At 49.7% G+C, this 19,834-nt stretch overlaps 3 protein-coding genes across 13 annotated transcripts in view; 1 reads left to right on the forward strand and 2 right to left on the reverse strand.

Moving 5' to 3' along the window:
* ACIN1 (apoptotic chromatin condensation inducer 1) overlaps positions 1-3,383 on the reverse strand; it is a 34,496-nt gene extending 31,113 nt beyond the window's left edge. For 4 of the 9 annotated variants that reach the window (XM_019832805.3, XM_045059675.1, XM_045059676.1 and 1 more), the window contains exons 1-2: positions 3,072-3,251; positions 1,599-1,664 (exon numbers count right to left, since the gene is read on the reverse strand). In XM_019832805.3, the coding sequence (XP_019688364.2) occupies positions 1,599-1,664; positions 3,072-3,251 (246 nt within the window). Of the gene's footprint in view, positions 1-1,598; positions 1,665-2,588; positions 2,667-2,695; positions 2,821-3,071 lie in introns of those variants that run through there. The other 5 variants (XM_003987469.6, XM_003987470.6, XM_003987468.6 and 2 more) reach the window with 3 other exon arrangements.
* CB3H14orf119 (chromosome B3 C14orf119 homolog) lies at positions 3,124-6,249 on the forward strand. 3 transcript variants are annotated; one of them, XM_019832807.2, is made up of 2 exons: positions 3,124-3,256; positions 5,099-6,249. In XM_019832807.2, exon 2 carries the CDS (start codon positions 5,100-5,102, stop codon positions 5,526-5,528), a length of 429 nt encoding a protein of 142 aa, XP_019688366.1. In that variant the 5' UTR covers positions 3,124-3,256; position 5,099; the 3' UTR covers positions 5,529-6,249. The 3 variants fall into 3 exon arrangements, with proteins under 3 accessions (XP_019688366.1, XP_003987521.1, XP_019688367.1); XM_003987472.6 differs by lacking the exon at positions 3,124-3,256 and adding an exon at positions 3,586-3,718; XM_019832808.3 differs by lacking the exon at positions 3,124-3,256 and adding an exon at positions 3,739-4,319.
* Positions 6,213-11,494, reverse strand: LMLN2 (leishmanolysin like peptidase 2). Its single transcript, XM_045060661.1, has 15 exons — positions 11,462-11,494; positions 10,698-10,839; positions 10,483-10,576; positions 10,340-10,391; positions 9,899-10,042; positions 9,494-9,619; positions 9,199-9,283; positions 8,907-9,052; positions 8,660-8,831; positions 8,407-8,476; positions 8,235-8,331; positions 7,906-8,130; positions 7,419-7,648; positions 7,064-7,243; positions 6,213-6,587 (listed from the first exon to the last, which is right to left on the reverse strand). The coding sequence occupies exons 1-15, from the start codon at positions 11,492-11,494 to the stop codon at positions 6,380-6,382; spliced, it is 2,004 nt and encodes a 667-aa protein (XP_044916596.1). The 3' UTR covers positions 6,213-6,379.
* Positions 11,495-19,834: the final 8,340 nt, after the last annotated feature.

A 19,834-nucleotide genomic window follows, 5' to 3' on the forward strand; every position in this document is an offset into this window, starting at 1 on the left:
GCGGTCCGTGAGTTCGAGCCCCGCGTCGGGCTCTGGGCTGATGGCTCGAAGCCTGGAGCCTGTTTTGGATTCTGTGTCTCCCTCTCTCTCTGCCCCTCGCCCGTTCATGCTCTGTCTCTCTCTGTCCCAAAAATAAATAAACGTTGAAAAAAAAAATTTTAAACAGAGTTTTAACTTCCTTTTTCTTTGGGTGGGGATAAATCCTTGGTAACAACATTAAAATCCAGGAGCTTAATCCCTTTTCCCATTTTTTCCTGTAACACAGAGTCCCACATCACTCTTCTGTCACAAGTCCTTCCCAGAACCTTCTTGCTTAGCAAGTCCTACTAGAATGCCAAAAAAGGGAAAAAATCTGAATATTGTTTGTTTTTAGTCATCTTTCCTAAGCATGGTAAATGTTTATTTTCACTTAAAGTAGAGATGCATCTCTTGGTACTCAATGGACATTGATAAAGTGTGGGTTGCATTTATTAGAGAACGTACAGATTTACTGCAAAAATCCTATGTTAATAAAGCAAAGCTTCAAAGACTAAAATGCAATGAATAAATGGAATATAATCATAAACTGATTAACTCATGTAGTTTCTTACACTTATACTTAACTAAACTTCCATAAACAGACTAGATTATGACATAGCTTAATGAAGTGGTAACAAGGGACTAGGAAGGCTCTCTTGTTTTTCCATAGTATCTTGGGACTTCACCTAGTACTGGGCTGCACAACACTGCACTAACAAAGACCTAGATTTTTCCTTTAAGTACATAACATACTATAATGAGGGGATTTTAAAAGCTGAAAAGAATCTTATGAAATTGCAGTCTAAGAATTTTATTTTTTTAAACTGTGGAATTGTTTCTTCTAAAAAAATCTTACACTGAAACTCAATATATAAGACAGATAAAAGAAGATCGAATTTAGTTAGGTGGGGAATATGAGCACCTGCCCACTTGGGAAGAAAGTTATCTTCCCCAGAAATCCCCCAAAAGCAGGTCTACAAAACTAAAGTAGAGCAGTTATAAAACTATGGATATAGTCCAACCTTTTCTAATATTATACATAGAAATAGTGGAATCCAAGGCATCCAAAGGTTAAGTTTCTTGCCCTAAGTAACAGAGTAATTAATGATATTTACAAGTAAGTGCACAGTTAGCATTAACACTAGTAATGGTGGATGATTTCCAAAGGATTGAATTCTTGGAAAATCTATGTCAACACAAGAATTCTTCTTGATCAGCAAGTATCATCCTACACTGCCCTATTGATTGTCTACTTCATGTCTTCATTCAAAGACATCAACTACTTTTTCCAAATCAATGGCAAATGAATGGCTCCAGATTCTTGTACTACACTTAATCAACTGGAACCACATCTTTTTGCACACATCATTGCAAGTATCAGAAATTAACTAATAGCTCTTCTAATTCTGTTTCTGAATTTTTTTATTAGAATTCAACTGATCTGGTATGAGGACTTTTCCAACTCAGGGAATTCAGAAAAATACTGGTGAGGAATTAACCATCAAATATACATCATTATGTCCTTCCATATGTCTGTGCATCCAAAGAGCCCACCCTATCTAATAAATATTTTTTCTTACCTGGGAATTTGGCTGGAATGCAGCATGGGGTGTTGAGTGTTTCTGCAAATTTTCTAGCATTAGAGCCTGGTATAGAGAATGGCAAAAGTCAGAAACTTGGGGGAAAAAACCCACCACTCCCCAATCTCTTCATTGAATGCAATGACTAACCATACACACTTAAACTGTACTCCTTTTCCAGGAACCTAAAAGCCCTTTACTAATACTGTTCTTACTCATCTTCAGAAGACCCTTGAAAGTAGCCATGGTTACTGCTCTCAAATGTACAAATGTAAAATGCAGGCACGTGAAGAAAATGAGCGACCTGGCTATGTAATAAAATCAGTGACAGTGACAGAACCAGTACTACAATCTCTATTATCTTCTGCACTTCTGACTAATGTCCCTTCTAAATCTGGCCATGCAGGTAAAATGACTTCAAATACTCAAGTCAGCTTCAAATACAGGAAACCAACATGGGGCTGCTGGTTTTGGCTTGACTGAATTACTTGGTCAGTTACCCAGGGCTAGATCTACTTGAGTGAATTTGTATTGTTTCCAACAGAGTGGCACCTAGATTTATCAAGTCTATAAAAATTTCAAAAAGGAGGCTATAGAACAAAATGACCACAGACTCTAAACTGTGGCTGACCCGATCCACACACACGAAACCGTCAGCTCTGTACAGGCAGGCAACGGTCTGTCAATTTAACCCTTGAGCCAACTCAGCCCTAATGGGTACTACACACCATGTATCCTAACTAACCCCAATTAAAACCATGACATCCTCACATTGCCTCCGTTTACACCAAATCTATACACACAAATCCATCCACCTCATGACGATCCCACCCTATACTCAAATCGATTCAAAACCCCCAACATATAACAACCTGCCCCACCTCTGTCACCAATATTCACCAAACTCTTATCCACCCAAATTGCTTCTGGATAAATCATACACCCCTCTACAACCGAGTCCCTTCAAGTCAAGGTCTCTCTTCATCTCACCTCCTAATCTAATCAGGTAGGCATTTTACCCTATCCCAATCCTATTCCTCCGGATACCGACACCAGCCCCATTAACCCCTCCGCCCAACTATACCCCTAACTCTGACCCAGCCCAATTCGCCCCCCTCAGGCCAGCAACGCCGGTGGTAGTGGTGGGATTTAACTCCTTCTGCAGCGCATGCGCCGAAACCACAGACACAAACAAGGAGGGGGTGGGGGAAGGAGGAAGGAGCTTAAGACACTCCGGGAGAGTAGCGCGCACCCTCCCATTTTGGGCTCGCGCCGCTGCCGTTAAGGCGGGAACCGGCGCTGTCTCTATTCCAGCGCGAGCCTCACCAACCACCGTGCGCGCGGTTCCGGAGGCTCGCGCTGGCGGCCTGAGCGAGCTCGCGCGGAGCCCGGACACTGCGCCTGCGCCGCGGCAGAGACTCGTCTCTACCGGGTCCGCTCCCCTCCGACACCCCGGCAACGCCGTCTTCTCACCCCTTTGAGCCGCTTGACCAGGGCACTCTTCTGCCCGCTCTTGGCTAGGCCTCGCTGCTCCAGTGCGGCCTTCAGGTCGGTCACCCGCAGCGCCTGAAGAGGCTTCCCGTCCAGAGTCACCTCCTCCAGCTCCGCCATCTTGCGTGAGGTACTCGGGTCCGTCCCGACGGCTTCGGGCATCTTCGGTAATTTCCGCCAACGCCCTTCGAACGTACCGAGCTGACCCCGCCCACTGCCATAGTCAACCCCTCGATTACCACTCAGAACTCCTCGGGTTCCTCCGGAATTGCTCGGGTATTTCCGTCTCAACATCGGCACCAATCAGTTCTTCCCATCCTCCCAGCCTCTCCGCCTTCCTCACGCTGCCTTCAGAACTCGGTTATCTTCGTCTTACCGAGGCTTTGAATCGAACGTACTCGGAAGCCCTCGACTCTGGCCTAACCAAAATCGGAGTTAGTCGGCTATCTCCGAACCTAAGACTGAGGCGCTGAGGCGCTTGGGTTTTTGGGGCTGCTCCGGGACCGGAAGTGCGTGGGCTGCCGGGCTGGCCCTGCTTATGGTTTTCAGGAAACATGGAAGCGGCGGCGACAGTTGGGGTTTAAGCACTTTGTGACGGTCTCCAGGTGCCCTGTGAGAGGAAAGGGGAGGTAAGCGGGGTAGAAGTCCCTCCCTGGGCCGGGTCAGACTCGGTGTTTGCGGGCTACCCTAGTAGGGCACACTTCCCGCTCTCCTACCGGTACAGCTGCCGCCTCCCGATATCTGAATCCCCGCCACTCCCATCTAAGGCTACGTTGCTCTTTGGGATCTTAGAATGCCAGGCTCCGTGGCCTCCAAAGTGGGCAAGTGGCGGCACCGTGTTTTTGGGCCCAGACTGTGAACTAATTCAAAATTACTGAACTTGAGTTTGCTGTGGAGGCCATGTCGCAAGACTAGGCAAAAGTTTCTCCTTTCCCCGAGTAAGAATAAAGTTCCTTTAGGAGGGATTGCTTCTTGGAGGAGCTCTGTGAAAAAGGCAACCCCCCTGTACTGTTTGGGTACTGAACTGTTGTTAATTGCTTACGGATTCTTCTCTTTGTCACTACAAATACTCCAACCTGCAGCAGAAGAAACACAAACAGTAAAATGGGTCATAGACAGGCAGTTTAAAGTTTTCATTGTTAGACATTCAAACTGTGGAACTCAAACTATTCAAGTCGACTGACCTTCCATTTGCATTACTGATGCAAATCAATGACAGGGCATCAATAGGAATTATATATTAAACCTTAAGGAAAATGTTCAAAGACATAAATTGTCATACATCTCCAGCAGTATAATACTTGTTACACTCCTAAGTCATCAAACCAACTAGACTTTTTTCAGTCTTGAATAAACACGTGGCTTCTTCTATTTTTTCCTTTCTGTGTTATCTTATTTTGGGTGAGGCACGCTCACTTACTTTGCTCTTTAATTTTTCCTGGTGCTTTAACAGGAAATATAAGGAAGTAATGGATGTTATGAAGCTCTTGGCATATCTCAGAGGCTATGTACACATTACAAAGAAGACTTATCATATATGATTTTCACCATTGATAGCTCTGGGATTACTAGCAGCTAGGCCCTCACCAGCTGCATGTACTAGATTAAAAAAAATATGTACCTTTTTTCATTTTAAGGAAGAGGAGGTGGACCAACATTATCATTTTTCTTTACTCAACCTGGAACATAGAAGTAGGCCAGAGAGAGTGAACAAGAAATGTGTTGGTTATTTTTAGATTCTTTATAAGAATAATGGAGAGAAGCAGTGGTTGGGGAGGCTAATGGGTTTGAAAGGGAGGGAGGTTGGCAAATATGAAGTTATTTTGGGGTGACTTCTCTAAGGTAGTTGGAGAATAACCTTAGTGAAGTACCCTGTTGTTTTCTTGTAAATTGAATTGGTGAAAAATAACTTTATCCGTAGATGGTGATTTTTGGTAAGATTCTTTGGTGGGAAGTTGTATTTTGGTTGCCCTATCTAGAGAGTATATAACAGTGCTTTTATGTTTCAGGATGCCACTGGAATCATCTTCCTCTTCGATGCCACTATCCTTCCCTACTCCCTTACCTTCAGTACCAGACAGTATTACTAACTCTTCCCCACCCCCAATGTCTTACATCACTTCCCAGGAGATGAAGTGTATTCTTCACTGGTTTGCCAGTTGGTCAGGTCCCCAGCGTGAACGTTTCCTACAGGACCTGGTAGCTAAGGCAGTGCCGGGAAAATTACAGCCACTGCTGGAAGGTCTGGAGCAGCTTAGTGTGTCTGGAGCAAACCGACCGCCTTGTATCTTTGAGTGTCAGCTACGTCTTTGGGATCAGTGGTTTCGAGGTTGGGCTGAGCAGGAGCGCAACGAATTTGTCAGGCAGCTGGAGGTCAGTGAGCCAGACTTCGTGGCAAAGTTTTACCAAGCAGTGGCTGCTACAGCTGGTAAAGATTGATGGGCTTTAAAATCAAAGAAGATAATCATATCTGATGGAGCTGCAACTTTACAGTGAGAACTTCAAATATGTCACTTAACAGTTTAGGGATGGTATCCTGATCAACTGACTGACCTTGTTGACCAGGACAGGCTTGGTTATTTCAACTTTAATAGCCTATCAACTGGACTCCCAGCAGAAATGTTTTCCATCTGAGTAAATTCAGATCAGTCAGCCTCCTAGCTTGCTCCTTTCTACATGTCAAACCCTCAAGAACTCAATGGCTTCTTTTGCGAGTATAACCAAAAGGAACCTACATATTATAACTCAAGCCTATTGCTGGCCCATGAGGCTATAAAGTAGAGCCTTCCTGCTCCAGAAACAGGAGAGAAGGACGATAAAAGGTCACGTTTTTATAGTTTAACTGGATTCAGATGGCTGATTTCACCACTCTTACCAGATTCTGGCATAATTGTGTGACATCCCAACTAAGCTTCCCTAGTGATGATTTTGTAAAAGTATGTAAAAATCAGGAGAGGGAGATAATTGTTACTCCTTCCATGCTGATGTTTGTTTGAATCCAAATAGCAATGGCTTTTTCTAAAGCATATTGTGATATCCTTGGAGCTGGTAACAAATACCTGTTCTGTAAGTTTGCTCTCCAATATGAAAACAAGTGACACTCTTTATAGGTTGAAGTGTTTATTTTTTGTATCAAAATAAAGAATCTTCAGAACCATAAGTCTCTGGAATTTTTTCATTACAAGGCTAGAATAGAGTTGATACCTAGAGAAAGAGGCATTCTGAGAAAAGTATAGACTTTCCATCCAGTTGTCTTCCAAGAAATAATCTGCCCTATCTATCCTGTCATGTCACACCTCTCTTATTCCTTCAACTGGGCCCCTTGTTTCTTGGAGCTCTGGTGAATGGTGAGGGGCAGCTGGTGCCACCTGGAGAATAGCTCTTCTCTGATAGGCCATGGTTCCCAGTGCACCCACCAGGATAAGCAGTGTTAGGCAGAGTCCCATGGACAGCCCTAGATGAGTCATGGAGGAATTATGGTCCAAGGTAACCAGTGACCTAGGAACATAGAGGTAATATTTGGCTTGAAATAATGCTTAGGCTTAGGAGGTGAAGGGCTTCACTTTTGTCATACAGAGCTCATGAAACTCTGCTTCATCCAATCAAGCTACACAGGAAATCAGGAATATAGATCCTGAAAGTAGGAAAAAGACCAAGATCCAAGTCTCCTAGCAACTTAAATTGTTGGAAGGAGACCTAACCTGGCAGTGAGGTGTTGGCAGTTAGACTATGGTGTTTAGGTAACTAGACATAGTAGCCTGTTAGTACTTTAGGGAGGAAGAGGACTAGGATCCCTATGTCCTACGGATGGGGAACTCCATCATTGTGGAGGGAAAGTTGTCCCATAGTGCTAGGTCTGAGGTGATCACACTCGTTTTCCAAAATAAGCCTAAGACACACATGAGTGCTTCCTGCAATTTCAAACATCTGGACTCCAGGACTTTGAAAGAAAGCTACTTGGAATATTGTCTTACTCGATGTGTTCTGTGGTAAAGCTGGCTCCTCCATAATATACTTCCAGGGGCTTCTTCTGGAGACTCAGGGTCAGGGCCCTGTGCAGCATACCAACCGAAGGCCCGTGGCAGCCAGAGGACTTCCACATGTACACAGTGAACACCAGTCCAGTGGTAGTGGAGGGGCTGTGGAAATAGCACCTACAGGGACATTTGGATCTCTTAAGGGAGATAGAGTCCCTGGAAGAGTATATCTCCTGAAACAGGTGCAGGCTTTGGAATGGCACAAAGTTTTCAGAGGAGAGTGGTGAAGTAACCAACTTAGGCAGTCTCCCTGGCCCACTGTGTACATCCTCAGTCTGAACTGTCCCTTTACCTGCCAGTGTGGCCTCTGCTCACCAGAGCCTGTAGTACTGCTTCAGTCAGCTCTTCTAGCGTTTCTTTCCCCACAGAGTGGCCTGGAGGCCCAGCTAATTGTAAAGACAGATGGAATAACGGGTCTTGGGTGGCAAGACTCACAGGTGGGGAAGTAACAGCATTGGTACCTTCATTTGTTTGACACAGCCGACCCCGGGGACAGAAGAGAAGACCATGGTACCCAGGTATCTGCAAGGAAATACATAGCAGGGTATAGTTATGACCTCAATTGTTTGCTCAAGCCTTTCTAAGGAAATTGTACAATCTAGATCAGAGTCACAGACTCGGTGGGTACTTAGAGAAAAATGAATGAATATCTAAATGTACTAACTACCATACAAGCATTGTCAAACTTCCTTTTGCCAAGGGCTCTGTAGCTTTTCACTTATGATACCCACCTGAATAGCCTTTCCAGGAAGGCATGAGGCCCAGGGTGACCCCTCTACCTGCACATTGTATGCTCCCCTTTCTGTGCATTGATGTAAGTAGCAGCGGCCAGTGAGCTCTGCTTCCTTCAGGTGTGGGATCTGAGAGGGACGCCTGGTCTCGTCCCCACGGAGCAGTTGTGAAGTGAGGTTGGCAAGGAAGCAACGACTCTGGGAATGGTAAATTTCCCCGTGGGGGTTGTCTGCCCCAGGTGGGAATCCATTTTCCTTCTTCCAGCATTCACTCTGAAAGGCGGGACAGGAGGCAGAATAGTGTTTGCCTAATGCCTTAGACGTTGACTCCTCTCCGGGCCCACTCACTTCCATTCTGTCTTCTCCAGTTGTCTCACCCCATTGGCCAGGGGCTTGTACATGCGGCAGCCTTCCAGCGTGGGGTCTGAGGAACAGCTCCCCTTGTCCAGGTGCAGGTAGTGGCAGCCCAGTCCGCTGTGTGGAAGGGATGGCAGCTGACACCAGGGTCCCCGACAGCTGTACAGCCCCTCAACCACTCAGCACACACACCTGCCAGTACAGAAGAAGTCTGAGGAGCCAGCCCCACATGTGGTCACCAGGCCAAATTCCAGGCCAGATCCTGCTTGAGAGGTGGGAAGAGAAAGAGCCCTCAGAACAAGTGAAGCCCCCAACACCCCTCAGCGCTGGCTGTGCTTATGCTTCAGCTACACGTCTGCAGCAGATAACCCCTTCCAACCTCTCTCGCTGCCCCCAAGCTGACTCAGGTGGTGAGGGCCCCTATGCGATTTTCCTTTGTTCTCACCCCGGCCCCACAACAGCTCCTCTGCAGCACTGTGGTTGACTTGGTACCAGCCTGAATCTTTGAAGGCAGCAAGAGTGACGGGATCAAGTCGAGTGCGCCGGGCACCATTGAAGGTAGCGGTCATTACAGAACCCTGGAGCAGTCGGGCCTCCCAGTGTGAAGACAAAGCGCCCTAGGGAGGAGGTAGTCCGTTGCCACCTGATGACCCCCTCTTCCTTCCAGCACCCCGAGGTGTTCTCAGTCTCACCTCTTCTTCCAAGGGAACACCCAGTGAAGCCCCCAGCACTCCCAAGTGTTTGGCCAGGCTGTGGCTAACAGCTGGGGTAGTGAGAAGCAGCTGTCCCCACTCATCACGCCTTGTGACTTGTGGCCTTGTAGAACAGTTCTCTGGAACTGAGCACAGAAAGTGAAGGAGGCAATATGAGGAGAGGAAAACTCAGAAAGGGTGGAGCAGAAATGGAGGGAAGGAGTTGGTGGGATGGTAGTGATCCCCTCTCTTTGACATTGTGGGAAGGCTGGCTCTCACTCCTCTCATTTACCACCGGGTCCTGAGGGGCAATCCCGCCACTTCTTGAAGAGCTGTCCAGAGAAACCCAGAGCATGGAGCAATTCATGTAGTGTGGCCTAAGGACAAATGACCACACGGTGAGGGGGACTGGGTGTGGAGCAGATTGACCGGCCATTCCATAGCCCCTCTGCCCAATCAGCTCTTCTTAGAGTCTGAGGCACCTTCTCCTCCAACCTTAATAGATTCTTCCACTTCATGGGAAGCTGAGTGACCTGTCCCCTATCCCCAACCTGTTTGCATCTTCCTATTCGTCATGCAGCAGTTACCGTGATGATGTCACTATGGCTGAGGCTGGGGCTGGCAAGATGTTGGGCACAGTAGACAATGGTACCAGCAAGGGGCCTGTCTTCTGAGTCCAGCTGGCAGCAGGCAGCATAGGCTATGATAGAAGGCTGTGGATGGGCCAGGACAAGGTAGTGGTGGAAAGCAGGGATGTGGGGGAACACAGAAGAAATCTTTCTGAAAATAGACACCCACGGAACTCAGCAGGGATGGTCCCAAGGGATTACTTGAAGGGGTTTAGCTCCCACCCAGACTTCATCAACATGACCCAAGTTACCTCAAATGAGCACAACTTTTAATAAAAATTTCTTTTATGCTCCCTCCCCCTCCCCAGGATATTTAAGACTAGGAGAGACAGAACACGGAAAAGGACTTGATTTGGGCCTCACCTCTCCATGGCACTTGGAAGTGTGGGCAATCCGCACATACAGGAGAAAATCAGTGTTTTGGACCCCAGGCCCATCTGGCTGGACCAGTTGTGGGGGACCCTGCTCTGGCCACAGTGCGTAACCACGGAGATGGGCATCAGGGATCTGGCAGGGAGTGGAATGTAGCATCTAGTTTAGCAGATGGGGACAATAGGAAACTGGGTACGAGGAGTGAGGAGTGGACAGTCTCTGTCTTTAGTCTGCCTTAGTGTCATTTAGGCAGCTGGTCAGAATAGGGACTCCTGCCATCTTCCCTCCCCATCTCTGATTTTATAAATTACCAGGGTGAGTAGGGGCTCAGGAATCTGCATTTATTAGGAAGGACATTAAACAATTTTGGTGCTAATAATGGTCTTGGGGAAGTCTAGGCAGGCTAGAGATCTTCAGATCCCCAAATCTCACCTTTACTCCCAGGCAACTCTCTCCTTTGTACCCTGGGTTCAAGAGGCTGCACCTGCCAAGAATGAATACCTGTAGGTGAGCTGGAGACATTTCTGGGTACCGCCGAAGAGGCACCGTGTACATTCTCAATGACGTGAACTCACCTGTGGTAGTTTGGGGTGTCTGGGTCTCCCCAGACAGCATGGCAGTACTGTGCAGGGTCTCGACTCAGAAGCAGGGGTCCTTGCACTGGAGGGACTTAAAAAGACAAGAAGTCGATTTCACCTCAACATCTTTAGAGTTCCTTTTCGCTGGTTGTCTTCCTCCATAGCCCTCTGACCTTCAGCCCTCCCTGACTCCCTTTGGTTTCCCTACTTACCTGCGAGGACACCCTGGAGTCGCCTAGCGGCCTGTCTGGCAGCCACCAGGGCATGAGGTACTCCTCTCCTTCCGGCTCCCTCAGTATCCCAAGCCCCATCTGATACAGGATCTCTGATATAGCAGGTTCGGATTCTCAGGGGCTGAGGATCACGAGAGCCAGGGTGGGTGAAGGAAGCAGAACGGAAGTCTGGGGCAAGTTGGGAGAGAGGGGGCCTGAGCAGGCTCACAGACTTCTGTGTCTCATCGTGTAGGCATCTGCCTGCAGCAATCCCCAGGAACAGCAGCAGCAACATCTCACAAGTGGTCCTCCCTAACGTGCCCTGGATCCTGTCTTCTGCTCCTCTCTTCCTTGCCTCACTTACTTCTGGCTGCCCTCTCTTTACTATCTCTCTCCATACCCTCTCCACCACTCTTGCTTATTTTTTTTTAAGATTGGAGTCTTGTTGACTAAATCTATAGTTACCCCCAGGAGGTCGGATGTGAAGCACAAGGATCAAAGCTGCGCCCCACCCCCACCCCCCATGCCAGAGTGGAGAGCTGGGGGGCGGGGCAGTGTTATTCCTAAAGCCTCAACTGATCTCTCCAAACAGGAGCCTGTGCCATCTGGGAAACCCTCCTAACCCTCTTTCATCTCTCATCCTAATTCCCCTGCCTTTCTGAGTGGACAACCTTGGAACCTTCCTAGAACTAAAAAGTTGGTGTTAATATAAGGGTGTGTGTGTGTGGGGGGGGGCACTCTGTGCTTCACAGATGCCTACTTACTTCATTGGAGATGGGCAAACAAGGCTTCTGCATGGCACTACCCCCGGTATCAGAACTGGGTGGACTCTAACCAGACTGCAAGACTTTTAGGCATCACCCCCATCTGTATAGGGCACTTAGTAGGTGCTCAACAAACACATGATGGTTGACTGACACCTCCTAGGAGAGGCTGTTGTGTTAGCTCTGTGAGGCTTCACAGATAGGCATGCTGCGGGGGAAAGTCAACTCTTACAGCGGACATTAAGAGAAGATGTTCAAAGATGTTCTCACCCAGCTCTTGGAAGTCCCTCTGTTTTCTTTGTTCACACTGTGTTTTCACATCCTTCCCCCCCCCACCCCCACCCCTTTCCTGCCTGCCTGGCTAATTCCTACCTCCCCTATAATTACTTCGGGAAGCTTTTCTTACTTAACACCTCCTGCCCAAATTCCACTCTCGCTCTGGGGAGGGGAGGAGGCCCACTTCACAGAAGGCCTCCCCTTCCCTCTCCTTCTATAATTGTTGGCTTAGAGGCACTCCCTCCACATCCTGCACTCCTTCAAGGTAAGCCTGCTTCCTGGCTGGCTTTGTAGTCACAGCACTCGGCACAGTCCCGAGGGCCTAGTCATCCGTCTGTGTTGTGGATGAAGGAACAGAACCTAACCCCATTGTTTAACTTTTGAAGAAACAGGTCAGGGGTGAAATGACATAAAGCAACACTGCTAATTCCTGACAGGATGAGAGTTTCCAGAAGGGCTGCTGACTTCCTAGGGAGGCTGGATTTGATACTTTGACACGCCACAGCTGTGGCTGGAAAGGTGATTACAAGGGAGGCAGCCAAACGCTGGAGCCAAACCAACTCTGCCACTTTCTGCCTATGCAGCTTTGGCCCAGTGCCTCCGTGTTCCCATCTGCAAAAGGGGGGTGATTATACTTACCTGACCAGGCTACTCTGAGGAGAAAGCAAAGATTTGTAAAGTGCTGAGAACAGTGTCCATGCTCATGGTAAATACCAAGTCACGTCAACAGTACATATTCCACAGACACTTCCAACTCAGTGGAGAGCTGTTCTGTTCTTATCAACATGTGTACAAATCTTTAGGGGACTCTTGTTCTTTTTCTAAGACAAACCCTATTCTGCACGTTATCAGACTCCCTCTTTTTCCTGGCAGGGCAGCCTATTTGGGGAAAACCCTTGTGGTGAGGCTTGGGGCAAGGGAGTCCAGGTCTGTGTGGCTTTCCGTTTTCCGGCCCCTCTGCAGCCGCTCCTGATGCTTTGCTGCCCCCTTATGGCCGCGCAGAGGAGGGGCACCCCCACCAGGGCCGGGGGTCAGGCTAACTTCTTCACACACGCATGCAGAACTTCGTACCTTCCAGCAGAAACAGCACAAGAAACACCTCATGTTTCTTCTGCTGGAATACCTCTGTCCTGCCTTTGCCTGGCAAATTCCTCCCCATCCTCCTAGAGCCAGCTCAGAGGGTATCCACCTGCTGAGTTTTTTCTTTACTCCCCCAGGCAGAGGTGGTTTGCATAGCCCCTGTTCTCCAATAGCAGCTCTTGCGCATCTAGCACTTATTATATTCTCTTGACATTTATTTCTGTGCTTGTTCCCCTGCTAGACTGTGGGCAGGGGCTGAGTCTGATTTCGCCTGTGCCTCTTTGAAGAGGTGTGAAGTCGGCACAGAGGGATAATGGAGGTGGGAAGGTGGCTGGGAGGAAAGAGAGGAGGAAAGGAGAGAGGGTGAGAATAACAGTCATTGGAGCATTCCCTTTGTGCCCAGACATCTTCCAAGTACTTTAGACTCACATATTCCTTTTGGCAACCTTCCAGGGTACGTATTATTATAAATATTCCAATTTTACAACCGAGGCATGGCAAAATTAGGCAAAGTGAGTAGGTGGTGAGTGTGGGGTTTAACCCAAAATGCAATAGTGTTCTCAAGGGCATAGCATGATCGTGATGGATTGGAGGGGCAGGATGAGAAAGAGGGGGCAAGGAGAATAGGTGGAGATTGGAGGGAAGCAGCATAAGAAGAGGATGAGGCATGGGAGAGGGTGGGGCAGATCCCAGAGGGGAAGAGGTGAGAAGAGGGTGCAGAGGGAGGAAATTAGAGACTGGGAGGGACGTGCTGAGGAGGAAGGGGAGGAAGGGAAAGCCAGCTAGGATGAGGGCGGGGTGTGGGAGAGGATGGGACTGAACAGAGGATGTCTTGGTGGTGGTGGTGCCTGTGTGGATGCTCTGTCCAGCACACTGACCTCTCAGTTCCTTCACTCTCCCATCTCTAACATTCTCCATTCCACCCTCACAAGCCACTCCTGGGAGCCTTATCATCACCAGAAACTGCAGCACCTATGAAATAACTGAATCAAACATCGTGCTGTCTGCTATGATCTCCTTTCCTTACGGTTTGTTTGCTCAAGTAGGCTTACTGCAGCTGTTCTAGGGGCTCATGGAAGGACCGCTGGCCCTTCCTGTCTTTTCATCTTCGGCCTTGGGTTCCATGCTCATCACTAAATCCCTCCTTCGAAGTACCCCCCCCACCCCCTTCACTGTCTATCCTGTCTATCCTGCCTCCCAACATTTGACTTCTCTACCCTGGCCCCCAGAAGCTAAGGACCACAGAGGGAAATCACCCAGGAGAACAGTCTGTTGTCACTCCATTGTCATCATTGACTTCAGCAGAGCCATGCTCTCCAGTCAGAAATCTCAGTCCTCTTTCCTCTCATCACCTGAGGTCTTACACCTGGAAGCCTGCTTCTCAGAGCCTCCTGCTTCATCGCTGACACTCACCTCTTTTCATGGTGAAAACAGACAGAACTGGCCACAGCCTGCTACATCCTACCTGTCTGCTGCTGTCCGGCTGTCCCTTCTTTCTCCTTGGAGGAGAGGAAATGTCCACCTCCCTTGGGAGGTGGTTCCTGCCTCTGATGCTCTGGATCCCATCAGAGGGAGATCTGGTCTCAGCCCCTCTCTGACTTGGTCTGTCCCCCAGCCACTGTCAGTGACCAGGAAGGGCCTGCCTGGGGCCTTGGCATACATTTCTCCATCTGCTGGGAACCTCTGCTCTTTGCCAGACCAACTCCTCACCTTTTAGAGATATCTGTATGTTACTTCCTTGAAGAAGCCTTGCCTGACCTTCACCTTTAAGTCAGGTGCCCTTGGTAACATCCATCCCAGTTGCCCCTTTACTTTTGCCACATAGCACTGCCCATTTAGAATTATCAATTTATTTGTGGTGTTATGTCTGGCCCCCTCATGAATCTGTAAGCTCCATGAGGGCAGGGACTATTCTCTTTGTGTATCCTGTAGCTTCTAGAACAAGCAAAGTGCCCAGCCTGGAGTAGGTGTTATAACTATTCTTTGAGCAAATGAGTACATGAATGGGTGTGATGAGGAGACAGGAGGGAGGTGAGGGGGAAGGAAGGATGGGGATGGGAGGTGAAGAGAGCAGATGGCCAGTGCAGGGAGAGGGTGGTAATGACAACGTGCAGAGGTGAGGCTGGGGATGGAGGGGAAAGGTAGGGAGGAGAGGACCAGGCAGAAGGCATCTCTGTGCTGGTGCTGGGCCTGAGTGAGGCTTCCCAGGAGCTCTGTCTCTTGGCCATGCTGCCTGAGAAGTTTGAAGGCAGAGCCAGTGGGCGGGGCTAGACTTTATCTTAGGGCGCAGTCCTAACCTCAGATGGTGACAGAGCGGGAGCTAGCAGGGGTTTTGCAAACCGTCCCGATTGCAGCAGGCCAGCAGTCTCACTCTGGAGGGCGGGTGGGGCCTGGGCTTATCTCCCAAGTACAGTCCTAACCTCAGATGGTGACAAAGCGGGAGCTAGCAGGCGTTTTGCAAACCGTCCCGATTGCAGCAGGGCTGGATGGCCTGGCCAGGGGCAACAGTGCTAGGCGTGGGGGGCAACAGAGGGTTGGACAGTTTGGGGCCTTGGGTTGAAGTTTGGCTTTTGGGGTGTGGGGGATCCATTCTACCTATGGCTTGCCTTCACCTACCTTAGATCTCTGTTTCTAAAACCACAGGGGGAGGCTATGGCTCTGTAGGTGGGGATCTCCCTGTTAGGAAGCCTGGCTTTTCCCAAGTCCTAGGACCCTTCTGCTACTTCCAGAAGTCAGAATGGCAGCCATTTTCCCACAATGTCCCCAGCAGGGTTGCCTCAGGGAATTTCTCATGAGTCAAGGAAGTTTCTCTGGGGCTGGGCCTGCTTATAGGAGCAGCTGACAAAGTCCAGTCAGGAGTCCTGCCCAAGTCTAACCATTCCCACTTAGGAACAGCGCAGGCTGAGAGGAGAGGTCTGCTTGCCAGGGGCCAGCGAGGGTGACAGGAAGTGACTGGCCTGTCAGAGAGGAGGTGCACAGGCCCTCAGCCAGCCCTGTCTATTGTTGCCTCAGCATCTCCTATACAGCCCCCTGCATCCCAGAGCCCCCTCCCTGGCTGGCACAGGGTAGGGGTGGCGGTGAAGAGGCCCCTTTCCACCCCCACTACCCCAACCGGGATCTTGCAACACTGGGATGGGGGCCCTGGGGGCCCAGGCGTGTGGCAATCCATGGGGGATGGGGTGGGGAGGTGTGCACTGAGCAGGGGAGCAGCTTTCACAAGCAGCCACTGCAGGACTGACCTTGGCTGCCTCACCTTGGGCAGCTTCCTCTCTTCCCGGTATCACCAACTAGCGTTCCTTCTCCTCAGCCGTTTCCCAGGGGCCTGAGGTCCTGTCTCTCAGCTCAGCACTCTCATCCCGGTCCCCTGTTCAGCTCATGAAGGAAAAGCGGGCCTGAACCCACTGTGGAGGCTAAAGCAATGGGACGCATGTGTGTGCTGTTTGGACCTTGATTTGCTGGTTTCTTAAAGTCACCGCAGCCCAAGGATGAGCACTTCTTTCTGCCTCTTCTTTCTCTGAGGCAGCTCTGCTTTGGGGGGTGAGGGTGGGTTGGAGAAGGGGTTTGGGTGCTGGATGCTTGCTGTCTGTGACACCTCAGTTTCTTAGGGACTGTCCTGTCCCACAGAGGGAATGGGAAGGGGAGAGAGGGTCCTTTGCAATTCCATTCTAGACAGAGGGAGGTGCTTTCTTGTTCACCCCTTTCCTTCTTCTTTCCATTCAGCCAGCCTCACTTGGCTTGCTTTCTTCTTCTTGATCACCCAGATTTTAGAACCTTCACCTTTTGCTCTCCCCTCTGCTCACCCTTCCACCCCAATTTGGCACATCTGCCTCCTCCTTGAAATGTTTTAGGTTTCAACTCCAGTGTCACTTTCTCAGAGAAGCCTTCCTTGACCACCCCAGCTAAAATAACCTCCCTCCTAGGGCGCCTGGGTGGCTCAGTCGGTTAAGTGTCTGACTTTGGCTCAGGTCATGATCTCGCCGTCTGTGAGTCCGAGCCCTGCATCGGGCTTTGTGCTGACAGCTCGGAGCCTGCTTCGGATTCTGTGTCTCCCTCTCTCTCTGCCCCTCCCCCCCTTGTGCTCTGTCTCTCAAAAATGAATACATGCAAACAAAAAGTTTTTTTTTTTAAATAAATAAAATAACCTCCCTCCCTGTTTATCTGTTTGGTTTCCCCAAATGGAGGTATTAATGGATTGACTGAAGGGATTAAGGGAAAGTTGCAAGGAGAGATGAAGAAACTGGCTAGCTGCAGCGAGGGTCCATTACAGCCCCCAGGGCCATAAGGGCAGGGAGCCTGTGAAAGAGAGCCTTGGGCAGCACCTGTCCCCTACCGCAGAGAGGGTGCCCTCCTGCTGCTCTCCAACGTCCAGTCATGCCTGGAACACAGCAGGATGACTAAGGGTAGGGGGCACCTAGAAAGGCAAAGGAAGATAGTGCACTCGCTTGTTGTCCTTTTCTTCCTACTCCTTCAGTGAAGAGCTGGGTCTGTCTGGGTCACTACCGTGTTCTCAACACCTTGCAAGAGCCTGGCACAGGGACAGATGCTCAACAAATACTTGTTGAACAAGTTACTTTGGCCCAAACCAGAGGAGGTCAAGTTAGAAGCCTCATTCAGAAAGTGTGACCCCTGGCTATGTGTCATCCCCCTGGGACATGATCTGCCAGAGCATTGGGGCATGCTCAACACTCCTTGTCACGCAGGCACCAGGTGTGTTCTTTTCTCACAGCGGCGCTGGGACCCTTCTCCAGCCCTGGTGCCAAGCACCTGCCCAGAGGATGGTGGACGGCTGGGCGGGGACCCGATTCAGAGCTGTGGGAAAGAAGCACGGAGTTGGTGCTGAACAACCCAGGTCCCATCACCCAGAACCTTGAAAATAAGTCAAGGGGCAGTGGTCTTGAGCTGAGAGGAGGAAATCCGGAGGTTGAGTCACTTACCATGTTCTGTACAAACCCCCCTTATGCAACCCCATCCCCCTGGGCTAAAAGGAAGGTGCGGGATTCTCCCGGACATCCACAGAGACTGGCGCCTCCCCCTTACAAACTCAGAAGGCCCCACGGCTGAGGAATAAACCAGCTATTGACGTTCAGATCTGTCTGTGCAGACCAGATCTGTGGCAGTGGGATCCAAGGAGAGATGTAGGACAGATGTAGGATGCCTGAGGGACACAGAGACAAAGGCAGGAAAAGGGACCGAGTCCTGGGTGAGGCTGGCCGTGCTGCCCACGGATGCCCAAGATATAGGAAGTCTCTGCCCCTGGGGATGTGGAGATGAGGGGAAGGGAGAGAGAGGGAGAGACTGGGAAGATTCAGTCTTTCCACCTGTCAGAAAGTTATTCCTTAGTGTCTAACTCGGGCTTTCTCAGCAGTGGCCTACAAGTCACTGGCGGCCCAGGAGAGACTCTAGCCCCTATTGTGTCTTATGTCTCTCATGTGCCCATAATTCCTGGTTACTTATTGAAGGGACTCTCAGGCCCACCCTGTGTGCCTCTGTGGGGAGGGTGTGAGCAAGGAGTAGAGACAAGTGCCGTGTACTGACACAGCAAAGGGACTGAGAGAGCCTCAGGAGAATGTCTCTTATCCCCTCTGGCTTTATCTGTAAGATGTGGCTCGCACTATCTTGCTTGTCTGAGGCCAAAGCCCACCAGCCGATCTCTTGAGGTCTCTTCCAGCACCTCTTGAGATCTGTGATTTTTGTGGAGCTGTTTTTGATTCTGCTTCTAAGCAATCCTGTGACTCTGGCTAAGTCCCTTTCTCTTCCTGAGGCCTCAGTTTCCTCACCTACAAAATGAGAAGTTTAGATGAGATCCTGAGGTCCTTCCGGTTCTAGTAAAGTGGAATAATAACAACTATTCATCTCACCATGTGCCAGGCCCTGTTTATCTATGAACATAACAACACTGTGAGATGGGTATTAATCCTACTCCCATGGTACAGATGAGGAAATTGAGGCATAGAGGGAAGTCACTGGTTCAGGTCACACAGCTTGGAAGAACCGGAGGGAGATTCACCTGGAGCCTCTTAAGAGGGCTAGAGTTCTAGCAAGAAAGAATACTTTGCACAAAGGATTTCACTGGTAGAGGTGCCTGGGTGGCTCAGTCGGTTGAGTGTCCAACTTCAGCTCAGGTCACTATCTCACGGCTTGCAAGTCTGAGCCTGGCATCAGGCTCTGTGCTGACAGTTTGGAACCTGGAGCCTGTTTCACATTCTGTGTCTCCGTCTCTCTCTGCCCCTCCCCTGCTCATGCGCATGCTTTGTTTCTCTCTCAAAAATAAATCAACATTAAACAACAACAACAACAACAACAAAACCAAGGGGTTTACTGACAGAGGTGATCTTGTCATTATCAACTTTCTTTCATACACACAGGTCTCAGGCCTTTCCCAACGGAGTCCTCCCCCAGGCACTCAGATTCTAGTGCTTTGGAGAACTCAAGCCCCAGGGAATGAGGGGCAAAGAGGGAGTGGGTGGATAGGAGCCATGTGTGGGGGGGCTGTCAGCCTGGTGGGCTCAAGCTGTGGAACTGGAGAGAAAAAGTTGAGTCCTGGATTAAGAGCTAGGGGACCATAAATGTGGCAGAGCCATCTGGAAGCTGACAGGAGCTCCCAGACCTATATATCAAGGTGCTGGGGTCAGCAGGCCTAGACACAGGGACTGGGAGGTGCTGGGATCCCCCCACAAGCCACAGAACTCTGTTAGGGAAACATCCAGAGGCTGTTCCAGTCCTGTGGGATTGCAGGGGTGGTGTGCCTTCATTATCCAGAAGGATAGAGTGGGTTTGGCTAGGGGCAGGGGGAGAGCGGAGCAGAGTGACAGACACGCAGCTTGGCCGTGTGGCGTGTCAGGGGAGAGCTGTGGGCAGTGTATCTGTATTCTGGGGTATTCATTTGTGCATGGAACCGAGAGGCATACAGACCCAGCCATATGCATTCCCTGCCCTTGAGGCCCCCATGCCACACATGAAATCCCCCCCCCCCCCCACCGGCCGCTGGAGAAGGCCAAGGCCCAGTGTGCAGGCCCA

Source organism: Felis catus, chromosome B3 (genome assembly GCF_018350175.1).
Source record: "Felis catus isolate Fca126 chromosome B3, F.catus_Fca126_mat1.0, whole genome shotgun sequence".
Classification (NCBI taxonomy): Eukaryota; Metazoa; Chordata; class Mammalia; order Carnivora; family Felidae; genus Felis; species Felis catus.

What these genes read in the sequence shown, in the direction of transcription:
- CB3H14orf119 (XM_019832807.2), top strand. Translation starts at nt 5,100, where the DNA reads ATGCCACTGGAATCATCTTCCTCTTCGATGCCACTATCCTTCCCTACT.
- LMLN2 (XM_045060661.1), bottom strand. Translation starts at nt 11,494, where the DNA reads ATGCAGAAGCCTTGTTTGCCCATCTCCAATGAA. An exon ending in TTGCCCCTCAGGACCCGGTG is followed by an intron (nt 9,053 to 9,198) that starts GTAAATGAGAGG and finishes TTCTGTGCTCAG; the next exon opens with TTCCAGAGAACTGTTCTACA. An exon ending in GACTTCTTCTGTACTGGCAG is followed by an intron (nt 8,332 to 8,406) that starts GTGTGTGTGCTG and finishes CCTTCCACACAG; the next exon opens with CGGACTGGGCTGCCACTACC.